We start from the raw sequence: 19,929 nt of genomic DNA, 5'->3' as shown, positions 1-19,929 counted from the left end.
CTCATTTACCATTCTGAAAATCCTTGGACCCCTAAGTATCATGCTTAATCTACTCTTCCTGGGCTCCGCAAATGGAACAACAAAACCTGGATGAACAGTGCATCTGTTGATAGCATGGTTTACTAACTATTTCAGGCACAGTGTTGAGACCTATTGTCCAGAAAAAAGATTCCTTTGAAAATATTACTGCCCATTGACAATGTACTTGATCACCCAAGAGCTCTGATGGAGATATACGAGTAGACTAATGGTTTTTATCATGCTTGCTAGCACAACATCCATTCCGCTGCCCATGGATGAAGGAGTAGTTTTGACTTTCAAGTTTTATTATTTTAAAGATTTATTTTGTAATGCTATAGCTTCCATAAATAGTGATTCCCCTGAAGGATCTAGACAACCTTCTGGAAAGGATTCACCATTCTAGATGCCATTTAAGAACATCCATGATTTATGAGGGGTTAAAATAGCAACATTAACAAGGGTTTGGAAGAAGTTGATTCCTACCTCCTGGATGACTTTGATGGGTTCAAGACTTCAGTGGAGGAAATCATTACAGATGTGGTAGAAATAGCAAGAGAACTTGAATTACAAGTGGAACCTGAATATATGACTGGATTGCTGCAATCTCATAATAAAACTTGAATGAATGAAGAGTTGCTTCTTATGGTTGAGCAAAAAAAGTGGTTTCTGGATATAAAATCTTCCTGGTGAAGATACTGTGAACGCAATTGTAATGACAACAAAGGATTTAGCATTTTAAATAAGTTTATTTACTAGAGTAGAGGCAGGATTTGAGAGGATGGACTCCAATTTTAAAAGAAGACCTTCACAAAGTAAAGTGCTATCAAACAGCCTTGCACACTACAAAGAATCTTTGTGAAAGGAAGAGTCAATCAATGTGACAAATTTTATTGTTGCCTTTTAAGAAATTGCCACAGCCACATCAACCTTCAGCAATCATCAACCTGATCAGTCAGCAGGTATCAAAATTGAGGCAAGACCCTTTACTAGCAAAAGGATTACAACTTGCTGAAGACTCAGATAATCACTAGCTTTTTTTAACCAATAGATTATTTTTAACTAAGGTATGTACATTTTTAAAGATATAATCCAATTGCCACTTAATAGACTGTAGTATAATGTAACCATAACTTTTCCATGCACTGGGAAATCAAAAAATATTGTGACACTCACTTTATTGTGATGTTCACTTCATTGCAGTGGTCTGGAACTAAATTCACAATATCTCCCCAGTAAATGTCTCTGACATATGCCTGTATGAAGAATCCAAAAGAATTAACAGGGCAAATGGCAAGTCCTGGATTATTACAGAACTGCTAAGAAAGGTTGCTTATTGTATGCTGGATACTGAGAATCTTTGAAAAATAATCCAATCATGTAGTGGCCCTGCCTACATCCATGGTGATTTCGTAGGGCAAGTCTTTGGTATACAGGTGCTCTTCAGCTTACAATGGGGTTATATCCCAATAAACCCAAATAAAGTTTGCAGTACCATAAGCTCAAATATCATAGCTTAGCCTAGCCTCCCTTACACATGCCCATAACATTTACATTAGCCTACAGTTGGGCAAACTCATCTAAAACAAGGCCTATTTCATAATTAAGTTTTGAATGTCTTATGTAATTTATTAGACACTCTACTGAAAGTGAAAAACAGAATGGTTGTGTGGGTACTCATAGTATGATTTCTAATGAATGTGTATTGCTTTCAAACCATCATCAATTAAAAAAATCTTAAGTCAAAGCATTGTAAATCAGATAAAATGCATAGTTACTAAAATTGAAACATTCTATTCTTGTTCTCAAATTTGATAGGCACTATCTCTTGCCTAATAAATACAATGTAAATTTATGCCTCTTGGAACAACAGATATTAGTCAAAACAAGAAAATAATTCATTGAAGTTATTTCCATTGAATGTTTTATATTATATAATTAGTACACTGTTTTAGTGTTTAGAAATAATAAAATCATAAATAAAGCTAAAGTTCTCCCCTGTTTACCTAATCCATACATAATAGATTGCCTTAATATGCTGATATCAACATGGTACAAACCTCTCTCTCATCTCTTTTGAAAGAATATATTTTTGTTATATGCTTTTAATTACATGAATTATATATTTTACAGGTTTTATAAACAATATTTAGCCATATTTCAAATAATGTGAGCTAATTCTTTTCAACTGTTGCAACTTAGTATTGGCATCAATTTATTTGATCATGCCACTCCAAAAGGACATTTTGCTTTTTTTCCAAGTTGGCACTCTCAAAATAAATGCTGTACTGAAAATCCTGCAATGCTGCACAAGTGAGAATATTTCTAATCCACGTAATTATGACAGTAACTAATATTAAAAGTTGCTATCTCTGCCCTGAATCATGAAAAATTCTGGAAAACCCTCCTGAAACAAGTATGTTGATGCATATAATATGTTAGCTAGCTCTCTCTATCTATACATTTATCTACCATCTATCCATCATTTAATATCTAATACTGACTTCACTACTTGCTAGTTGTATAATCTTGCACAAGAGATGTTACCTCCCTCTGACTGTTTCCTCATGTATAAAGTGGGAATGTTAATTATACCTGCCTTGCAGAGCAGGATTACATGAGTTGTGAGGATTAAATGAGTTATTATATATAACTAATTTAAAATAGTGGTACATGGCAAATGCTCATTAAGTGTTGAACCTTATAATTGGTTTTATAGAACTGGTACACAAGGAGTTCAGACTCTTACATCAGAGAAAACTAGAAGTTCACACTCTCTCTTACAAGTACTCATACCTGTGGTCACAGGATTTCTTATCTTTTGAGACTTTAGAAGCAAGAGAAATTTTAGAGTCTTTAACCTAATTTGGCTAATCTATATTAGCAATTAACTACACACTTTAAAAAAGACTTGCCAGTAGACATTAAGGCATTGTGTCTGTTGTTAAATTTCTCTCTAGGAAAAATCCACAGGAAGAATATATCTGGGTATAATTTCTTATAAATAATATTTATTCAATATCAAATAAACTCCCATTATATGCCAGGCACAGCATTATATGCTATATAACTATATGCTATGCACTATATTAACTATGTGGCCCAAAATACTGCATGAGGGACTTATCTGAGAATAAATAGACATTTTCCAGAATTAACAGACATGGATGAAACCATTTCAGGTTGTAGAAATGAAATGGCTCTACAGTTGTAGAGTCATGGATCATTGTCAAATGGCTGGGGTATGCATGTATTTTTATGTGAGAGGAATGTGATATCAGCTAGGAGATTATTAAGGGGCCAAATCATAAAGAGTAGGGTATGTGATTATAAGGAGCAGTGATGTCTTCGCATAGGCAATTGGAAAAAGAAGAATCATAACCAGATATGCATTTTAAAAAGTTAATTTTGGCCACAGAGTGCAGAATGGAATGCCAAGGGTGGAGACAGAAAACTCAAATAATGATTAGGGTCTAGTGTAATACTCCAAGCAATGAAGATCATAGATTGGAGAGAGAGATGTAGGAACCAAAACACACTGGATAAGGCCAGCAGGGGTTTGAAGAGGGTGGATAACCCAGGACTCTGGAGAGGGGAGTGTTGAGAGTAAGTGGAATGTGTAGGGAAAAGATATGGCTATAAGCCAAATTGTTAGATGTAGGATGAGGCTGACCAAATGCCACAGGAAACAAAGAAAGAAAAAATATAAGATGGAGCCTCCTTGGGGAACATCAACACTGTACGTACAGGCGGAGGAGAAAAAGAAATTCCATAAAATAAGCCAAAAAAAATCAGAGATGTCAAAGAGGAGCAGGGATAAAGTGTTATTTTAGAAAAGGTTACCAGAAGAGGACATCGAGGAAGTATGAGGCAACTAAGAGTGCAAAGGGCTTCCAACAGGATACCTAGATTAAATAGTGAAATTGATCAACTAATGAGGCTTTGTGGATCTGCTTAATATAGGATCTGAGGGGAAAAAATGAAAATCAAGAAGCTTATTAAATTTTCTGGCCTGGCCGACTGATGGTCCTATTAACAAAAATAGTGAACATTGAGTGTGAGGTCAGAAGTAGAAATAGTGAGCTGGAGACATCAGGGAACTGTCATTTAGAGGTGTCTAGAAAATTCAGGTTTGTGGATAGATTTTTATGTCAAGGAGCTCTAAAGTGAGGATGTTAATTACATGATCCACATGGATACTTTGCTGAGCAGAGTTATGCAAACACATTAGAGAGTTATTTTGTGGTGTTTTGCGTCACACATTGGTACCTACACAAACACAAAATTGTGTTAATATATCTACAAAATAAACAACAGTACTTACTACTGGCTTGTGTGTAAATGCAAGTGAATAATTAACTGGGTATAGAAGACAATGATTAAGCTAGAGCAACAATAGCATTTTAAAGCCCCTTATCTTTGGGTAGGATTGTTATTTATTTTTGGGCTTATCCTGAATTTTTCTGCCCCCAAGGTCATATCAAAATTCACATTATGGTGGCAGCATTCCTGCTTTTTCAACTCTTGTACCTTCATTCATTTATCATTTTAAATTTTTATAAATAAATTAAGGTCTTCTGTCCTGATGCTTTAGGTGTCAACTTCCTTTTTCCGTTTTTCTCTTTGGGAAATAAGAGTGAAAAAACTAACATCTCCTCTTTTGCTTTGAAACAGCAGCATATCATCATATTTAGCTCATTTATGCTGTTGTCATGGTTAAATGTTAAGTTTTATTTCTGATTTTTCTTTGCTTTTATAGCTATATCTGTGTTTCATCCCTTTAAGAAACTAATACTATGTTCTGAAGAAAAAAAATGGTATATGAAGGTTTTTGGACTGGATTGTCTTTGTCCAGTTCACAGCAAGTCTATCCCATGTTTATTTATTTGTTTTTTTCAGGAGCTAGTATGCAGAGCTTTGACAGTCCATGCAGATTTCTGGAATTTGTTTTTATTGATACATAATAATTATACATATTCATGGGGTACATGCGATATTTTGATAGATGTATACAATGTGTAATGATCAAATCAGGGTAATTATGATATCTATCACATCAAATATTTATCATTTCTTTACATTGGGAACATTCCTAATCTTGTCTTTAGTTATTTTGAAATATAGGATTAATTATTGCTAACCATTGTAACCATACTCTGCTATTATCGAACACTACAACTGATTTCTTCTATAAGTTTTTTAAAAAGCTGTATTTTTGTATTTGTTAACCAATTGTTCTTCATCCCCTCTTTCTGCTACCGTTCCCAGCTTTTGGTAACAACCATTCTACTCTCTATCTTCATGAGATCAATTTTTTTTTTTTTTTTTTTTTTTTTTTTTTTTTTTTAGCTTACACATATGACTAAGAACATGGGATATTTGTCTCTCTGTGCCTGGCTTATCTCACTTAACATCTTCCAGTTTCATCCATGTTGCTCTAATTGACTTTTTTTTTTTTTTTTTTGAGACAGAGTCTTGCTCTGTTGCCCAGGCTGGAGTGCAGTGGCACCATCTCGCTCACTGCAAGCTCCACCTCCTGGGTTCACGCCATTCTCCTGCCTCAGCCTCCTGAGTAGCTGGGACTACAGGCGCCCGCCACCACCCCTGGCTAATTTTTTGTATTTTTAGTACAGACGGGGTTTCACCATGTTAGCCAGAATTGTCTCGATCTCCTGACCTCGTGATCCGCCCGCTTTGGCCTCCCAAAGTGCTGGGATTACAGGTGTGAGCCACCGTGCCAGGCCAATTTCATTCTTTTTATGGCTGAATAATAAGCTGTTGTGTATATGTACTACATTTTCTTTATCCATTCATACATTGATGGACACTTATGTTGCTTCTGTATCTTGTGAATAGTGCTGCAATCAATATGGGAGTGCAGATATATCTTCAACTTATTGATTTCCTTTGTTTTGGATATATACCCAGTAGTGAGATTGCTTGATGATATGGTAGCTCTACTTTTACTTTTGGGAGGAACCTCAAAAAAATGGTTGTATTAATTTACATTTCCACCAATAGCGTACTAGTGTTCTTCTTATCATATTCAGGAATTTTTGTGTTTTACCAACTTTTACCTCCACATATTTATTTTGTTTTTCATGATTTTATTCTAAGACAAAAAAATCAAACTAAAGAAAATCAAACTAAAGATTAAGTTTATACAATATCTAGAAATTGACCATAAAGAAATTTGCATAAAGTATTTAACGATATTTTTACTATTTTGGCATTGGCTTCCTAATATTACTATTAAGAGACAAAACAGAGAAATATTATTGATAACACTTGCACTATGGATAAGACTTGTTGGTTTACTTTTTCTAGTGTTGATTGTAGAACATTTTAATAATTTATGCCATGACTCTTCATTTGTAGGCAGGCTCATTAACAGTAGAATTATATCCATTTCATACTAATCTCCTAAAGGCTGCCCATCAGTATTTTAAAAGACATAAATCTAACTGCCTTGCCCTTCCTCCCACAGCTTATTCTGCCAAGCATTTAGAGTAAACCTAACTGCAGGCTTTTCTAGTTTGGGTACAACATTGACTTCACTCACTATCCATTAATTTTTATTTCTGACAGAATAAGCATATGGTCCTAATGCTCTATGAAATCAGACTCTTGGAACCAGATTCTGTTATACATTTCATTGCTTGTTACATTTATGTGATGTTACATTATATACATCACTTAGCCTACATAAAAAGACATATATATGGAACAGATATATTTTGACTTTTAAGTTTTATTTTCTTTATTTTTTATATACATAGAATTCAAATAACCATATTTGTAGTTTATGGCTTTTCATATAAACATGTATGTGCTATTGGCTACAATGTTGTTATTCATATTTAATATTTTTAATTAAGACAAAGATGAATAGATAAAAATTCCCATCATTATCTAATGCAGAGTTTGAAAAAGTAAGGCCTAATAACCAAATTAAGTCCATCATTCGTTTTTGTATGACCTACTAAGAGTGGTCTTTACATTTTAAAATGTGTGCTTGGAAAAGAAGGACAATATTTTGCAGCCTGTGGGAATCATATGAAATTCAAATTTTAGTATCCATACGTAGTTTTACTGGAATATAGCCACACCCATTCATTTACATATTGTCTATGGTTGCTTTTATACTACAGCAGCAAAATTGAGTAGTTGCAAGATCACTTAGCCTAAAATATTTACTATCTGTCTCTTTAAAAAAAAAGTTTAAAGAAGTTTAAAAAACTTTAAAAAATTTGCTGACCCCTGGTCCAATGCATAGCTAACATTTGTTTTTCCCCATTTTGTATATCAAGGAGTTTATGAAATCAAACCAATAGTAGAATCAATTATTTCTTTTCTCTAAACATGATCGAGGAAATTTAACCATTTCATGTTTAGTGTTAAAGTGTATTTGTCCATTGCCTGAACAAAGTTAGCTGCAAGGGAGATATTTCCCTGAAGAAGAACCAGAATGTAGAGTCTGAAATAAATCCTCTCTCCTCCATTTCCCATTATCTACTTATTTAATCTGTTTTAATGAAGTTAATTGCATAGTAGGAATAAATAACCTAGAAGAAAAATACCTTGATTTCAAAATTTAATCATTAGCTTGTTTTTTAGATTAACATTAAACAAATAATTACTTGAAGTAACCATGAGAAGCGAGGCCCTCTATGATGGGCTCCTTTGATCTCTAACTTGCCTACACTTTCATTAGAGGTTGAGAGTAATTAAACAGGAAGGTGACACTTAAAAACTGTAAAACAAATTATTTTTTAATTTTATTTAATATTTTATTTTAGAAATAATCAAAGTGGACTAGTTTTTCGAATGTTATTTGTACAAAATGTGAGCAAATCCCACATAAGACAACAATGAAAAATGTTCCATAAATCTCTGTGTTTCTTCAGTATTTTCTTTATTCCAGATGCAAGATTGAAATTCTACATTTATATTTAATCATTTAAAACAATTATAAAAAGTTATGGGTATTTCAGATTACATTCCAAAATATGTAATGCTAGTATTTCACTTGCCTCAAATCACTTATGGAACACTATGAGAAATTTGTCCATTAACTCCTCAGATACTTTTTTGTATGTTTATTGTATGCCAGGCACTGTTCCTCCACTAGGGATACATCAGTGAGCAAAACAGAGCCAAACGAGATTCTTGCCCCCACGAAGCTTATATTTTAGTGGGAGGAAACAGACAAGAAGCCATGCATAAATAAATGAGGAAATGGCATAGCATTTCTAAAAGCAGTAATTGAGATGGAAAAAAAATCAGAACAAAGTGAGAGAAATGAGGTGTATCAAGGTGAGAGTTGCAATATTAAAAGGGTAGTGAAGGCCTTGTTGAGACGTTGCTTAAGCAAGGACATGAAAATGCAGGAATTAGCCATGTAGCTATCCAGGGAGAGGGACTAGTGAGAGAAAAGGCTCTAAAGTGGGAGCAAGGTTGACTGTGAGTGAAACGGCAAGGAGGTATGGTGGCTGGAGCAAGGTGAAGGGGAAGAGGAGTGAGTCAGAGGGGTAATAAGACCAAAATGTAAAGAGCCTTGTAACCACTCTGAGAATATTTCACTCTGAATGATATGAGGACCATAGAGGGACTGGCAGGGAAGTAATGTAATTAAGTTTACTTGTTAAAAGGTCCACTGGACTAGTTTGCTGTAGAGGAGCAAGGGCAGAAGCAGGGAGACTAGCAATGAGGATATTGCAGTAATTCATGCCAGAGGTGATGGTGTCTTGGACCAAGACCAATTATGAAGGGCGTGAGAGCAGGTGCATTTTGGACTTATTGAAGATAGTGCATGAGATTTCCTGACAGATTGGATGTGTAAATGAAAGAAAAAAAAAAGAGAACTATTTTGATTCTTGTTGTTTTGTTTTGGTTTTTATTTTTTAACCCAGGCAACTACCATCAGTCAAGAATGAAGTCTACAGGTGGACAGGATTTTGGGGGATGATTAGAAGCTCAACTTGTGGTATCCTGAGGTTAAGATATTTATTAAAATAAAATCAGCTAAGTAAGATCCCAGTATCTGCCTCATGGAAGATGTTACAAGTTATTGCACAAATATTATATATATATAATCTCAATATATTAAGTACCCCAGGGTATGAATGAATTAATGAATAAGTATTCATTGAGCAGATGGTACTCAATGAATGACAGACACCACGCTGTGCCCTGTCAAGTAGATGGCCTAACAGAATCCATGTTAGAGCTTCATCAGGTAAATGGTATTGTCTACATCTCACAGAAGAAACTCAGGACAAGTAACTTGACTGAAGTTCACATGATTAGTAAGTAGTACGAACTTTAAGATTGAAACTCATTTTCCACAACTTCAAATAAAACCCCTTTAAAAAATCTTACCAGTGATCTCACAAAAGAAGTATTAGTATATCTGTAAGCAACCATTTATTCAAAATGTGGTTTTCATCTTCAGATTATAACACAAGTGAGCAAAAACAAGCCTGTAAGAAGCACGAACTCTATGTGAGCTTCCGGGATCTGGGATGGCAGGTAGGAATTTTCAGTCAACCTAGGTGCTTCTTTTCTGAATTATCATAAATCCTAAGTAAGTCGTAGTCTTTGGCAGTAATTTTCCAATGTAATACCCAATGATTTTTGACATGACCATTTAGAATATGGCTTATTCACTTTATTTTCATTTCTCAATTAACCTCTTACCATTGAAACATGATTAGTAGGTTTCACAGTCAAACAAAAAAACTACCCTGAATGAGACAGAACACTAAGATATTTAGGAAGAAAAAAAGAGTGCTGTTGTTTAAGTATTCCAAACTTTTAATTTTATTGTAAATAGAAGATTTGTTCATATCAGTATAAGTAACTCCACTAAGACTCTGAGGGTCTCCAACTATTGGGCTAGGAAATAGAGCCCTCAACTATAATGGCCCTGTCATGGGGAAGATGGCAGATATTTTTTTTTTCTTGCACTTAAAAATGTATTGCTATCTTTTAGATAGCCTTTAGAAACAGGATGAGGAGGAAAATTTCACCAAAGTAATTTTTTAATGGCTCTATGTGGTGACAGTATAAAATGAAATTTTAAGACTTCCAATACTCTATTACAATGGATTCTCATATATGAGTTCCTGTATTGAGAAATACTATTAAAATGTAACTATATTCAAAATTTATGATAAACTTTCAATGTGAATAACTAAATAATTCTTACATTTGTGCCAAGTTTTATTTCTCTGTGGGAAAAATATTACGGCAACCATTCATGTACCAATTCTTTAGCTTCCCGAAATTTATCATGTTCAGTTTTTAGGAATTTGCTCCAATTCATTTTTTCTAAAGAGACCATAAAGTTAATGCATGAATGGAAAGAAAAACAGCATGCAGAAAAAATATTAAGGCTTTAGGATGTTTTCAGACTTATAAAACTAAGAATGAGCTCTTAAGAAGTAATGAGAATGTCTCAATTAACTTGATTCTCCTTTTTCTTTCGGGTTCACTTGAACTTTCCAGAGTTCATCATTTCCTGTTTAAACAATATTTAGAATGCTATTTTCTTATAATAGTTTGTTTTATTTATGAATACATGTTTAACACATACTATGAATATCTTACATTACTACCTCTTGGGAGTAATTAGAGAGGACAATTTCTTGTGAAAATATTTATACTTTTGTCCTAAACTTCAGCTTAAAATTAAAGGGTGTGGGGAAGATAATTCCATTAGAATAATTGTTGGACCAAGAATATAAACCTATTCAGATACAATATATTTCAATAACTTTTAAGATTTTTTTTTTAAATTTTTACTTTGGTGATATTATTTTTTCTTTTTTTTTTTTTTGTTTTTTTTTTGTTTTTTGTGTGTGTGTGTCAGGACTGGATTATAGCACCAGAAGGATACGCTGCATTTTATTGCGATGGAGAATGTTCTTTTCCACTTAACGCCCATATGAATGCCACCAACCATGCTATAGTTCAGACTCTGGTAAGCTTTGTTTTTGAAGGATTAAAAATAGCTTAGAATGCAAGCATATTATAAAGTTGTTTTAGAGGAAAGCATCTATTTACAATTTTTAATGCATTATTTTATCTTCTCAAACTCATTTGTTTCTTTTTAGAGCTGAAGTAACAACTGTGGGTATAGTCAGGAAACTCGGGCTGGTTTAGAGTAATCCCAATTACACAATGGAGAAGGATTCAGCTAGGAAAACTGGAGTAATAACATGAAATGGTCATCTTGAACTGTTTGTTCATTACACAGTATGACTAAGCACACAGGTTCCCTGGGGCTGTTTCTAACCTAGCAATTCATTAGTAATCATTGAAAAAACATTGAGTAATAGCTGTACTAAATTTCATCTGAGGGTTTTTAATTATTTAAGAATGGTCTATAACATAGTTTGTTATTATAAAAGTTCTTCAATGTAGTATACAAATAGGAAGCTAATTTCTATTTCTTATTGTTCTCTCCTCTTCCTCCTGTAATCTTTAAAGTAGAAATTATACTTCCTTTTCTTTATTCCTCAATCTCAGAAACTTAGCAGTGATTAAATCTCTAATAATCTAGGCTTATTTTTATGAATAATGTACTGAAGTGTTGACATGATTAACTGATTGCATTCTACCTAATGAGCTCATGAAACCTATTGAGAGTCTGATGTACCTCATAGTATCTGACCTATTGATTTGGCAGAGGAAAAGTCTCCCTAAGACTAAATGAGAGGCTCCTAGAAAACATACCAGACTATGTGATATAATTTTAAATCAATGTTTGGGCTAATATAAAAATGTTAACTTTTATATTTAAGAAGAATGGGAAAGAACACATTATTTTAGAATCAAGGCTTGATGGGAGTGGAATTATTTGGTGGATGCCAGTAAGAGAAAGGTAGATAGTAGAAAAACCTATCTTTGTGGGTGAGGCTTATTTATGGAAAAAGAAATAATTACTCTTAGAATTTGTGAAGATTTGACTCTCCATAAGTTTGCTATTTTCCCCCACAATTAATTTAAAATTTAAAGCTGAATTAAGGAATAAACAATGATATCTATGAACTGGCAAAAGCAAATACTTGAATGACTTGATATTTACTGGCACCTTTATTGACTTCATAAAATACTACAGAATATCTAGACACCAAAAAATGCAATCTATAACAACTAGAGCATGAACATTATCAAAGACTGGAAATAACCTTGGGCTAGAGAGCAACAGAAAGATAAAGCAAATATACATTTTGATAATAAGTGATTTATAAATATTATTCTTTTTATTGATTCATGACCAGTGAGAATGCCTACTTTAGTGCCATATACAAGGTATAGAGTAAATTTCTGGGGGGATTTTAAAGTCTGATATGACTTCACCTTTGCTATCTGTAAATATAAGCTCTTCTTTATACGGAATAGTGTTTCCAGGAGTATGGAGAGTAGGTAGGCTTTGCAAGGATGGATGTTTTGCATTCAAACTTCTATCACTAAAAGAATTTTTAAGAAGCTAACTTTTCTCTTTGTATATGAGAATTCATGTTGACATGAAAACATATCAGATAAAGAAGAATGCTGTTGTTTCATCCTATGAAGAGAACTTCATGATCACTGTCTTTCTGTAAGGTCATAGAATAATTCCTATCAGTTGAAGTAATACTACTTAATTTCTCAGAAAGTTCTTTGCCTCTTTTTGTCATCATTTCAATGACTATGAAAGCAGACTTTTGCTTCCTTAGATATGGATCTAATGTATCAAAGATTCCCTCAGGCTAAGCAATGCCTACTTATTGAAAAATATCCTTTGTCAAATACTCCCCCTTCTCTCATTTTTTCTTTTTTAAAATAAATACATACATATTTTCAGCTCTTATGGCTGTAGTAAAGTATCAAAAAACAAACATAAAAAAAAATCCGACACAAACTTGGAACAAGAGTCTGCTCTGTATCTCCACCCTGGGATGTAGGACATAAGTCATTGCAAAACTGGAGCATACACGGGAAGTTTGATATTTTTTTCCTGGTGTTGTGCACGCTTTATGTTTGTTCTGTGAAGGACATGAAACAAAAAGACGGAGGAAAGCATGTTTGTGACTAATATATTGAGAAACCATTCAAGAACAATCCATTTTTTTTCCGTCAGGCTGCCAAGGCCATTGAAACAGCAGGATTATCAATCATGTATGTGTGCGTTATGGAAGATAAAGCTGATGAAGGACATAAGCTGCATCAGAAATTTGTAGAAACTATCCAACTTTTAGTTTTGTGAGGTCTTAGGAAATTTCAAGTTCATGTCAGATCACCTCATTTTTCCTACTGTTTCTGTCCACATGCAAGGCTCCTATATCATTTCAACCAGGACATTGTACAGCCAAAACTGTAAGAGGCTGTATTTGCTTTTTGTGGATCCCGTAAGACTCATCAGTGGGATTTCCCACAAACTCCTCTGGGGGAAGGGCCAGAATAGGTGGGTGGGAAAGGGGGGAACTGTGTTCTGGCTCTTTGCGCAATTATTTCAAATCATAGGCAGACTGCCAGTCTGATCAAAATTATTATCAACCCTTTACTTAAGCATTTCACTTTTCATGTACAGACACGTTTTTAGGCTTTTGGGGAGGTGGATGTTCATTTGTAAAGTCTCTAGGCCCTTTGCTTCTGATATAGCTTAGCCTGCTTTTTGGCACTTGTCTAGGGGGCAGGCAAGGGAGAAAAAAAGTAAATGGATATTAAACTCCAGCCAATGTGATAAAAAAATTCTATGAAGAGCTGAAATCATTGCTTTAAGGCAAGTATTGGATTATATGTGGATTTTATTTTATTATGATTTTTATGCTTCTTTTACCATGGAAAATTAAGAGTTGGCATAAAATGTATGATTTATTGTTTAATTTTCCTTTTAAAAGATAATTCTTAGATCCAAATCTTTCTGCAACTATGTTTTCATTGATTTGCTCTTGTAACTTCCATATTCCTCATGATATATATAGAAATAGTCATTTCAACTAAAAGCAACAAAGTGCTAGTTGCTGTGTTCTTTCCCTAGGAAAACTTCCACTGAATATTCTATAGAGGAAGTTTTCTTTATTTGGTGAGATATTTTTCAAGGTTCAAACACATAATTGAAATGGCTGGGTTGATTCCAGGTGTTAATGCTTAAGAATACATCCTTCAGTCCCCCACCCCAGTCATGAAATAAATGGGAGAAGGGCGATCAGCTTAATGGTGTGCCTGATTATGAGTGATAAAATAAGCATATCATTTTAAAACTGCAAAAGAATGTGTATTTTATTTCTTAATAAAACAAAACCTTTTTTCTTTCCCAGGTTCATCTGATGTTTCCTGACCACGTACCAAAGCCTTGTTGTGCTCCAACCAAATTAAATGCCATCTCTGTTCTGTACTTTGATGACAGCTCCAATGTCATTTTGAAAAAATATAGAAATATGGTAGTACGCTCATGTGGCTGCCACTAATATTAAATAATGTTGATAATAACAAAAAGATCTGTATTAAGGCTTATGACTGCAATAAAAAGCATACTTTCAGACAAACGGGGAATTTCCTAAAATTAGTCTGGCTCATTTTGACTCTTTTCCTATGTACAATATCATGTATATAGTCATTTTTATTTATTTAAAGGTATATATTCTCTTTTGTGGATGCTTTATCAATAAAATCTATTTCATAGGCTACTACATTATACAATAGATCATCTAGTCTAATTTTCAATGGGTTATGCTGAGTCCATTCAATTCCATTTCAACATTTGTTTCTAATACAATTTTATATAATTTTCTGAGATTAGACAGAACTCCTTTGACTGTTTAATATTGTGGAAGGAAATTGAATAATTTAGTTATATTATGCCAATGAAAACCATGATAGAATATTTATTTAGAAATAATAAGACTTAAAAAAATAACAACCCAAACAAAAATTCTTGGATAAACACAATTTCTCTTTTAGAGTTCCTGCTTCATTAGATAAAGTGAAATGTTGAACTGGATTTGAATAAATAAACGGTAGGCAGAACATAGAAGCTGAAAGATTGCACATAATTGTTTTAACTGTTTGCTTTAATAGAAGTGGTGTAACTGTAGGAGCATGTTCCTTTTTGGCTTGTGGATAGTAGATTTTGCAAAGAGCTCAAAGCTTCAGGAGACAGGCTTGAGCCTGTGTCCATAGCTTTCCAAGTTAACACTAATTGTAGTACAACCTTCTTACCTCAAATAAATCATGTCTGCCTATTATCTAGAACACTACTGCTGCAGAATTTTTTTTTTTCAGATTTAAAAACCTAGTCCAAAATAAAGAAACATTTACATGTGCTCCACTTTCCTCCCCACAGGCAAGAGTCACTGCATGCATAAAATGTACAAGAGCAGAAGATGCCGAAAGAACCATTTTCTTTAGCTCTCCTTTATAACTGAGTTTGCTGATTGATGTGATGCGAGGGATTTTATTTAGAAGTAAAAGCACTGAAACTAAACTGGAGGAAATTACCAAAAGTCCCAGAATGGCTTTGACAGAATTGCCATTTCTAAAGAACAGCTGAAATTCATTTTTCATATCTTTGAGAGTGAGCTCAATGAAAACCTTATTTTGTAAAGGGATTTTGTAAACCTTCTTCCAAGCACAAACAATTCCAAACAGGAAGGTTCTGTTGTGTGTGTGTGTGTGTGTGTCTGTGTGTGCATGTGTGTTTTTCCCTCTAAAATTAATTTATTTTCTCTATCTATTAGAATGCCCTCTAAGGCCTTTCTTTAACACACACTGACTTTTTGAAGAATGATCTTTGGATTGATAACTTGCTATTTATGGTGACTCTGTGGTTAGGCTTATTTACAGTTAATCTAAAATATTCATAAAGCACCATTTATTAATCATCCTTTTGGATCTTTCAAACAAAACTTATATCAAAAATGACTTCAAAAATGTTATGGCTTTGTTTGTAATTCAGGTATATTAAAATGTTTTGAAATACAGTTTATCTTAAAGAAAATTTGACAGTAACTATATTAAGGGGTACATTAAGTAATATATTTTTAATTAATGGTGTGCCATTGAGAGAATAAGAAATAGAAGTCTATTGTTTTATTCTTTAAATGTGCTGTTTAAATATATTTCCATATTTTAAAATATATTAAACGGATGCTAATTTCTGCTGTTCTTGATTTGGTTCTTTATTTAAAAGGAATACAAAATGTAAGCATATCATAAATTGAAACAATAAGAATATTTATCAAATGTAAAGTGTTTGTGGATCACATGATTCTTTATGTTGTTCTTAATTGCCAAAATTGTTTTTTGTGTTGTTAATAATTATCTCACTATTAAATCTGCAAAGCAACAATCCATGAATTAAAGATTTTCTTAATCTGTTCAAACAACAAATTTTAAAAATAGCAAAAAATAATTAGAATGGAGAAATACCTCAATTGTTCTTTTTCATGTGAAAAGGGAGGTAATTGGCATCAGTGCTTTTGCATTTTCTAAAATTACCTATGTGTATAATATGCACATATACTCAGTTACATTAGTTTCTAATAACTCTTACAGTAAACTCTTAGTATCACCTTGGTGATACTCAAGCTATTACTAGACACCAGAATAATTTGGCCTATTTTAACAGGTCTTCATTCAGGTCTTTTTAGTTAGTTAATGATGTACTCACTTTTTTGATTGTTTATTTTTAATTTTTCTGCTTTATACTTGTTTTTACTTTGTAAAGTGGCCATGATTCTTTTTGGAAATAGAAGGGCATAAATCATAAACATTCAAATTCTTTAAAACTAAGGCAAAAATAGTCTACATTAAACTAAAGAAATTAAGAAAACACAGGCAGAAAATCCAAAATTATTTTTTTCTCAACTAAGAACTGTCATTTTATAATCCTTGTATCATCATCATCAAACCCGAGCCAGAGTCTACTGGGTACTTCACAAGCTGGCAGATATCATCTCCCAAGACATTTACAATGAATAATTAGCTTATGTTCCAGTTCCATTCAAGGCAGAAGAAATCCTCATTCCCAAACACAAGTAACCATCTCATAACCATTCAGTCCAGTGCTCAATCTATTATCTGATTTCCATCTCGGATTACTTATTTTTCCTTTCACAAATTTTTTTTTGGTCTGGAATTTTTTAAAGTTGGAAGTGAAGATGCCTTTGCTGATAAAGCACAAAAATTGTTGGTATACATCTGTGTTTTGTCAAGTTTCTTTAAGATCATAATTGAAGAGAAAGTACAAAAAGTAACAATCAATGTCAATGCTTATTTAAGTAGAAAATGATGCTATATCCAAGTTAGCAATTTTAAAAAAATAGCAACGGCTCTGCAAAATTTTAAAAGTCTATTGTGATATTTGTTAAAGGCTATTTTAAATACAGAGATTTCAAAGACAGGAAAAGTCACATCAGACACAGCCTTTAAAAATTACAAAGAAATTTCAAAAATTATTAAAAGCATGTATGTTAAATTTTGCATCCTTGTTTCAACTTCACTAAGGCAGCTAGCCTAAAATCAATTCTGGGCCAGGCGTGGTAGCTCACATTTGTAATCCCAGCACTTTGGGAGGCTGAGGTGGGTGGATCACCTGAGGTCAGGAGTTTGAGACCAGACTGACCAACATGGTGAAACTCCATCTCTACTAAAAATACAAAATTAGTTGAGTGTGGTGGCACATGCCTGTAATCCCAGCTACTTGGGAAGTTGAGGCAGGAGAATTGCTTGAACCTGGGATGCAGAGGTTGCAGTGAGCTGAGGTCATACCATTGCACTCCAACCTGGGCAACAAGAGCGAAACTCCGTCTCAAAAATCAAATCAAATCAAATCAAATCAAATCAAATTAAATATGAAAGGTCAAGGTAGGGGATGGGTAGATATAGTAGAGGCTCAACTTCTGCAAATTATAGAGAAGAGAATAAAGTAGATAATACTGCATAAAGAGCCTCAAGAATCAGTCAGTCTGGAAACAGGACCTAACCCAAGAGTTTAGTGGGCTATAAGCAATATATTTTTCAGTTCATTGTGCATAATACTATATAGTGAAATAGAGTGGAACTTACTTAAAAAGCTGGACTATATTTATTTTCTTTCAGGTATCTACAGAAAAAGCCGAGTAGGAGAAAAATTCTCAAACTTGAGCATAAGCCCAATAAGATAGCTTAGACTACATATCACTTTCTCCAATACACACACACACACACACACACACACGTACAGGGGAGAAATGAGTACTGTATTAGTAGCATTTTCTGATTTCTGTTAGCCTGGAGCTTTGGTCAATGACCATTCCACGGGGCAAGAGCCAAAGCCTTAGGTCTGGGCAGGGCAGGAGCTCAGATCAGAGCTCAGATTTCAGACTAAAAGTCACACTATGTATGACATCTACACATGCACATATACTCGTGTGCAGTTATGGCATAAATGTAAGTTTTAAAAGTCTCTGATCTGATTAGTGAAGCTGAAAAAGCATTTGAGAGAAGCAAATGCAAAATTTATCTTTTGGAACCTAGGACTCAAGGAACTCCCACTGAAAATATGCTAAGGAATATAAGCTCACACCAAAACAACCAAAGGGACAAACAAACAAAACAAAAACTATCACAATAAATGTACAAACAAGGCACTATAAGAGCTATAAGAAATAAAAAAGGGTAACACCAAACTCATAAATGTCCTGTTTGCTGAATTATTGGAGACAGAATATAAGTAAGTATATTTTATGTGATTTTTCAAAAAGAAAGAATAAGAACATAAGTATAAACATATGTTAAATGAATATATCGAACATCTAAGAAGAAAAATCTTTAAGCTTTATTGGATGTGATAAATAGTGGTTTTGATATCAAGAACAAGAGAAATAGTGAGCCGGCAGACAGATCTGAAGAAACTATCCAGAAGGCAGCATTGAGCCAGACAAAGATGGAAAATCTAACAGAGAACTAAAAGTACATGGGGATTAAAGGGAGTTCTAACATCCATCTAATCAGTCTTCCAGAAAACTGGGGAGAATTTTTGGGCTAACAGTTGGCTTCTCAATCAAACTGTTTTCTCAACTTAAAAGTCAGTCAACTTGTAATTACTGTCTTTAAATTGATAAGGAAAAATAACTGTCATTTAGAATTCTATATCCAGCAAAACTATCTTCAATAATTAGGGCAAATTAAAACATTTTTGAGACAATAAAACGAAAACTGAAAAAGAATTTATCATTAATAGCAAAGCCACCGCTAATGGCTATACCTCAGGAAGAAAGAAAATAAACTCCAAAAGGAAATATATGCAAAACTGATAAGTAAAAAATAGTAAACATGGGGGATAGATTAAAATAAATAATATTGTCTAACAGCCATGGTTAAAAAAGCAGTGTAGAGTTAGAATAGTGTTAAAAGAGTTAAGATAGAGTTTAAAATACAGTGAAACTATGGAATGTATGCAAGAAGGTAGATAACTGAAAATACATGTTTTGCATTTTACTCGATGATGATTAAATTTGATTTGGCCTCAGAATTCATGGTAAAGTTTTAAGTGCAGAGATAAAATACCAGAAAAATAATATATATCTTCTAAATCAGGGTCAGCACACTTTTTCTGTAGAGACCTAACAGTAAATTTTTTGGGCTTTGTAGTTTTGTTCCAACTACTCTACTCTGCATCTGTAGTGTGAAAGCGACCATAAACAATACCTAAATGAATGAGTGTAGGTCTATTACAATAAAACTTTATTTACAAAGATGTGTTGGATTGGATTTGGGTCCTTGAATTGTAGATTTTTGACCCTTGTTCTAAATCAGTAATTGCAATGTGATAAAATGCAATTATTTCAACAAAATAAAAAAAGGAGGAAAAGATAAAAGAGACACATTAAAAGGGAGAAATGTTGCATAGAGTAATAGGATAGAAATAAATCCAGGCTG

General features: G+C 33.4%; 1 protein-coding gene across 2 annotated transcripts in view; it reads left to right on the top strand.

Moving 5' to 3' along the window:
* The window catches only part of BMP5 (bone morphogenetic protein 5), a 124,624-nt gene extending 108,267 nt beyond the window's left edge, over window positions 1-16,357 (top strand). The window contains exons 5-7 of one of the 2 annotated variants that reach the window (XM_054493280.2): window positions 9,473-9,549; window positions 10,892-11,002; window positions 14,328-16,357. In XM_054493280.2, the coding sequence (XP_054349255.1) occupies window positions 9,473-9,549; window positions 10,892-11,002; window positions 14,328-14,477 (338 nt within the window). In that variant the 3' untranslated portion in view covers window positions 14,478-16,357. The remainder of the gene's footprint in view (window positions 1-9,472; window positions 9,550-10,891; window positions 11,003-14,327) is intronic. The other variant, XM_054493282.2, reaches the window with a different exon arrangement.
* Window positions 16,358-19,929: the final 3,572 nt, after the last annotated feature.

The sequence above is a fragment of the Pongo pygmaeus genome, chromosome 5 (assembly GCF_028885625.2).
Source record: "Pongo pygmaeus isolate AG05252 chromosome 5, NHGRI_mPonPyg2-v2.0_pri, whole genome shotgun sequence".
In the NCBI taxonomy this organism is placed as follows: Eukaryota; Metazoa; Chordata; class Mammalia; order Primates; family Hominidae; genus Pongo; species Pongo pygmaeus.
This window is presented reverse-complemented; position numbering and strand designations above follow the sequence as displayed.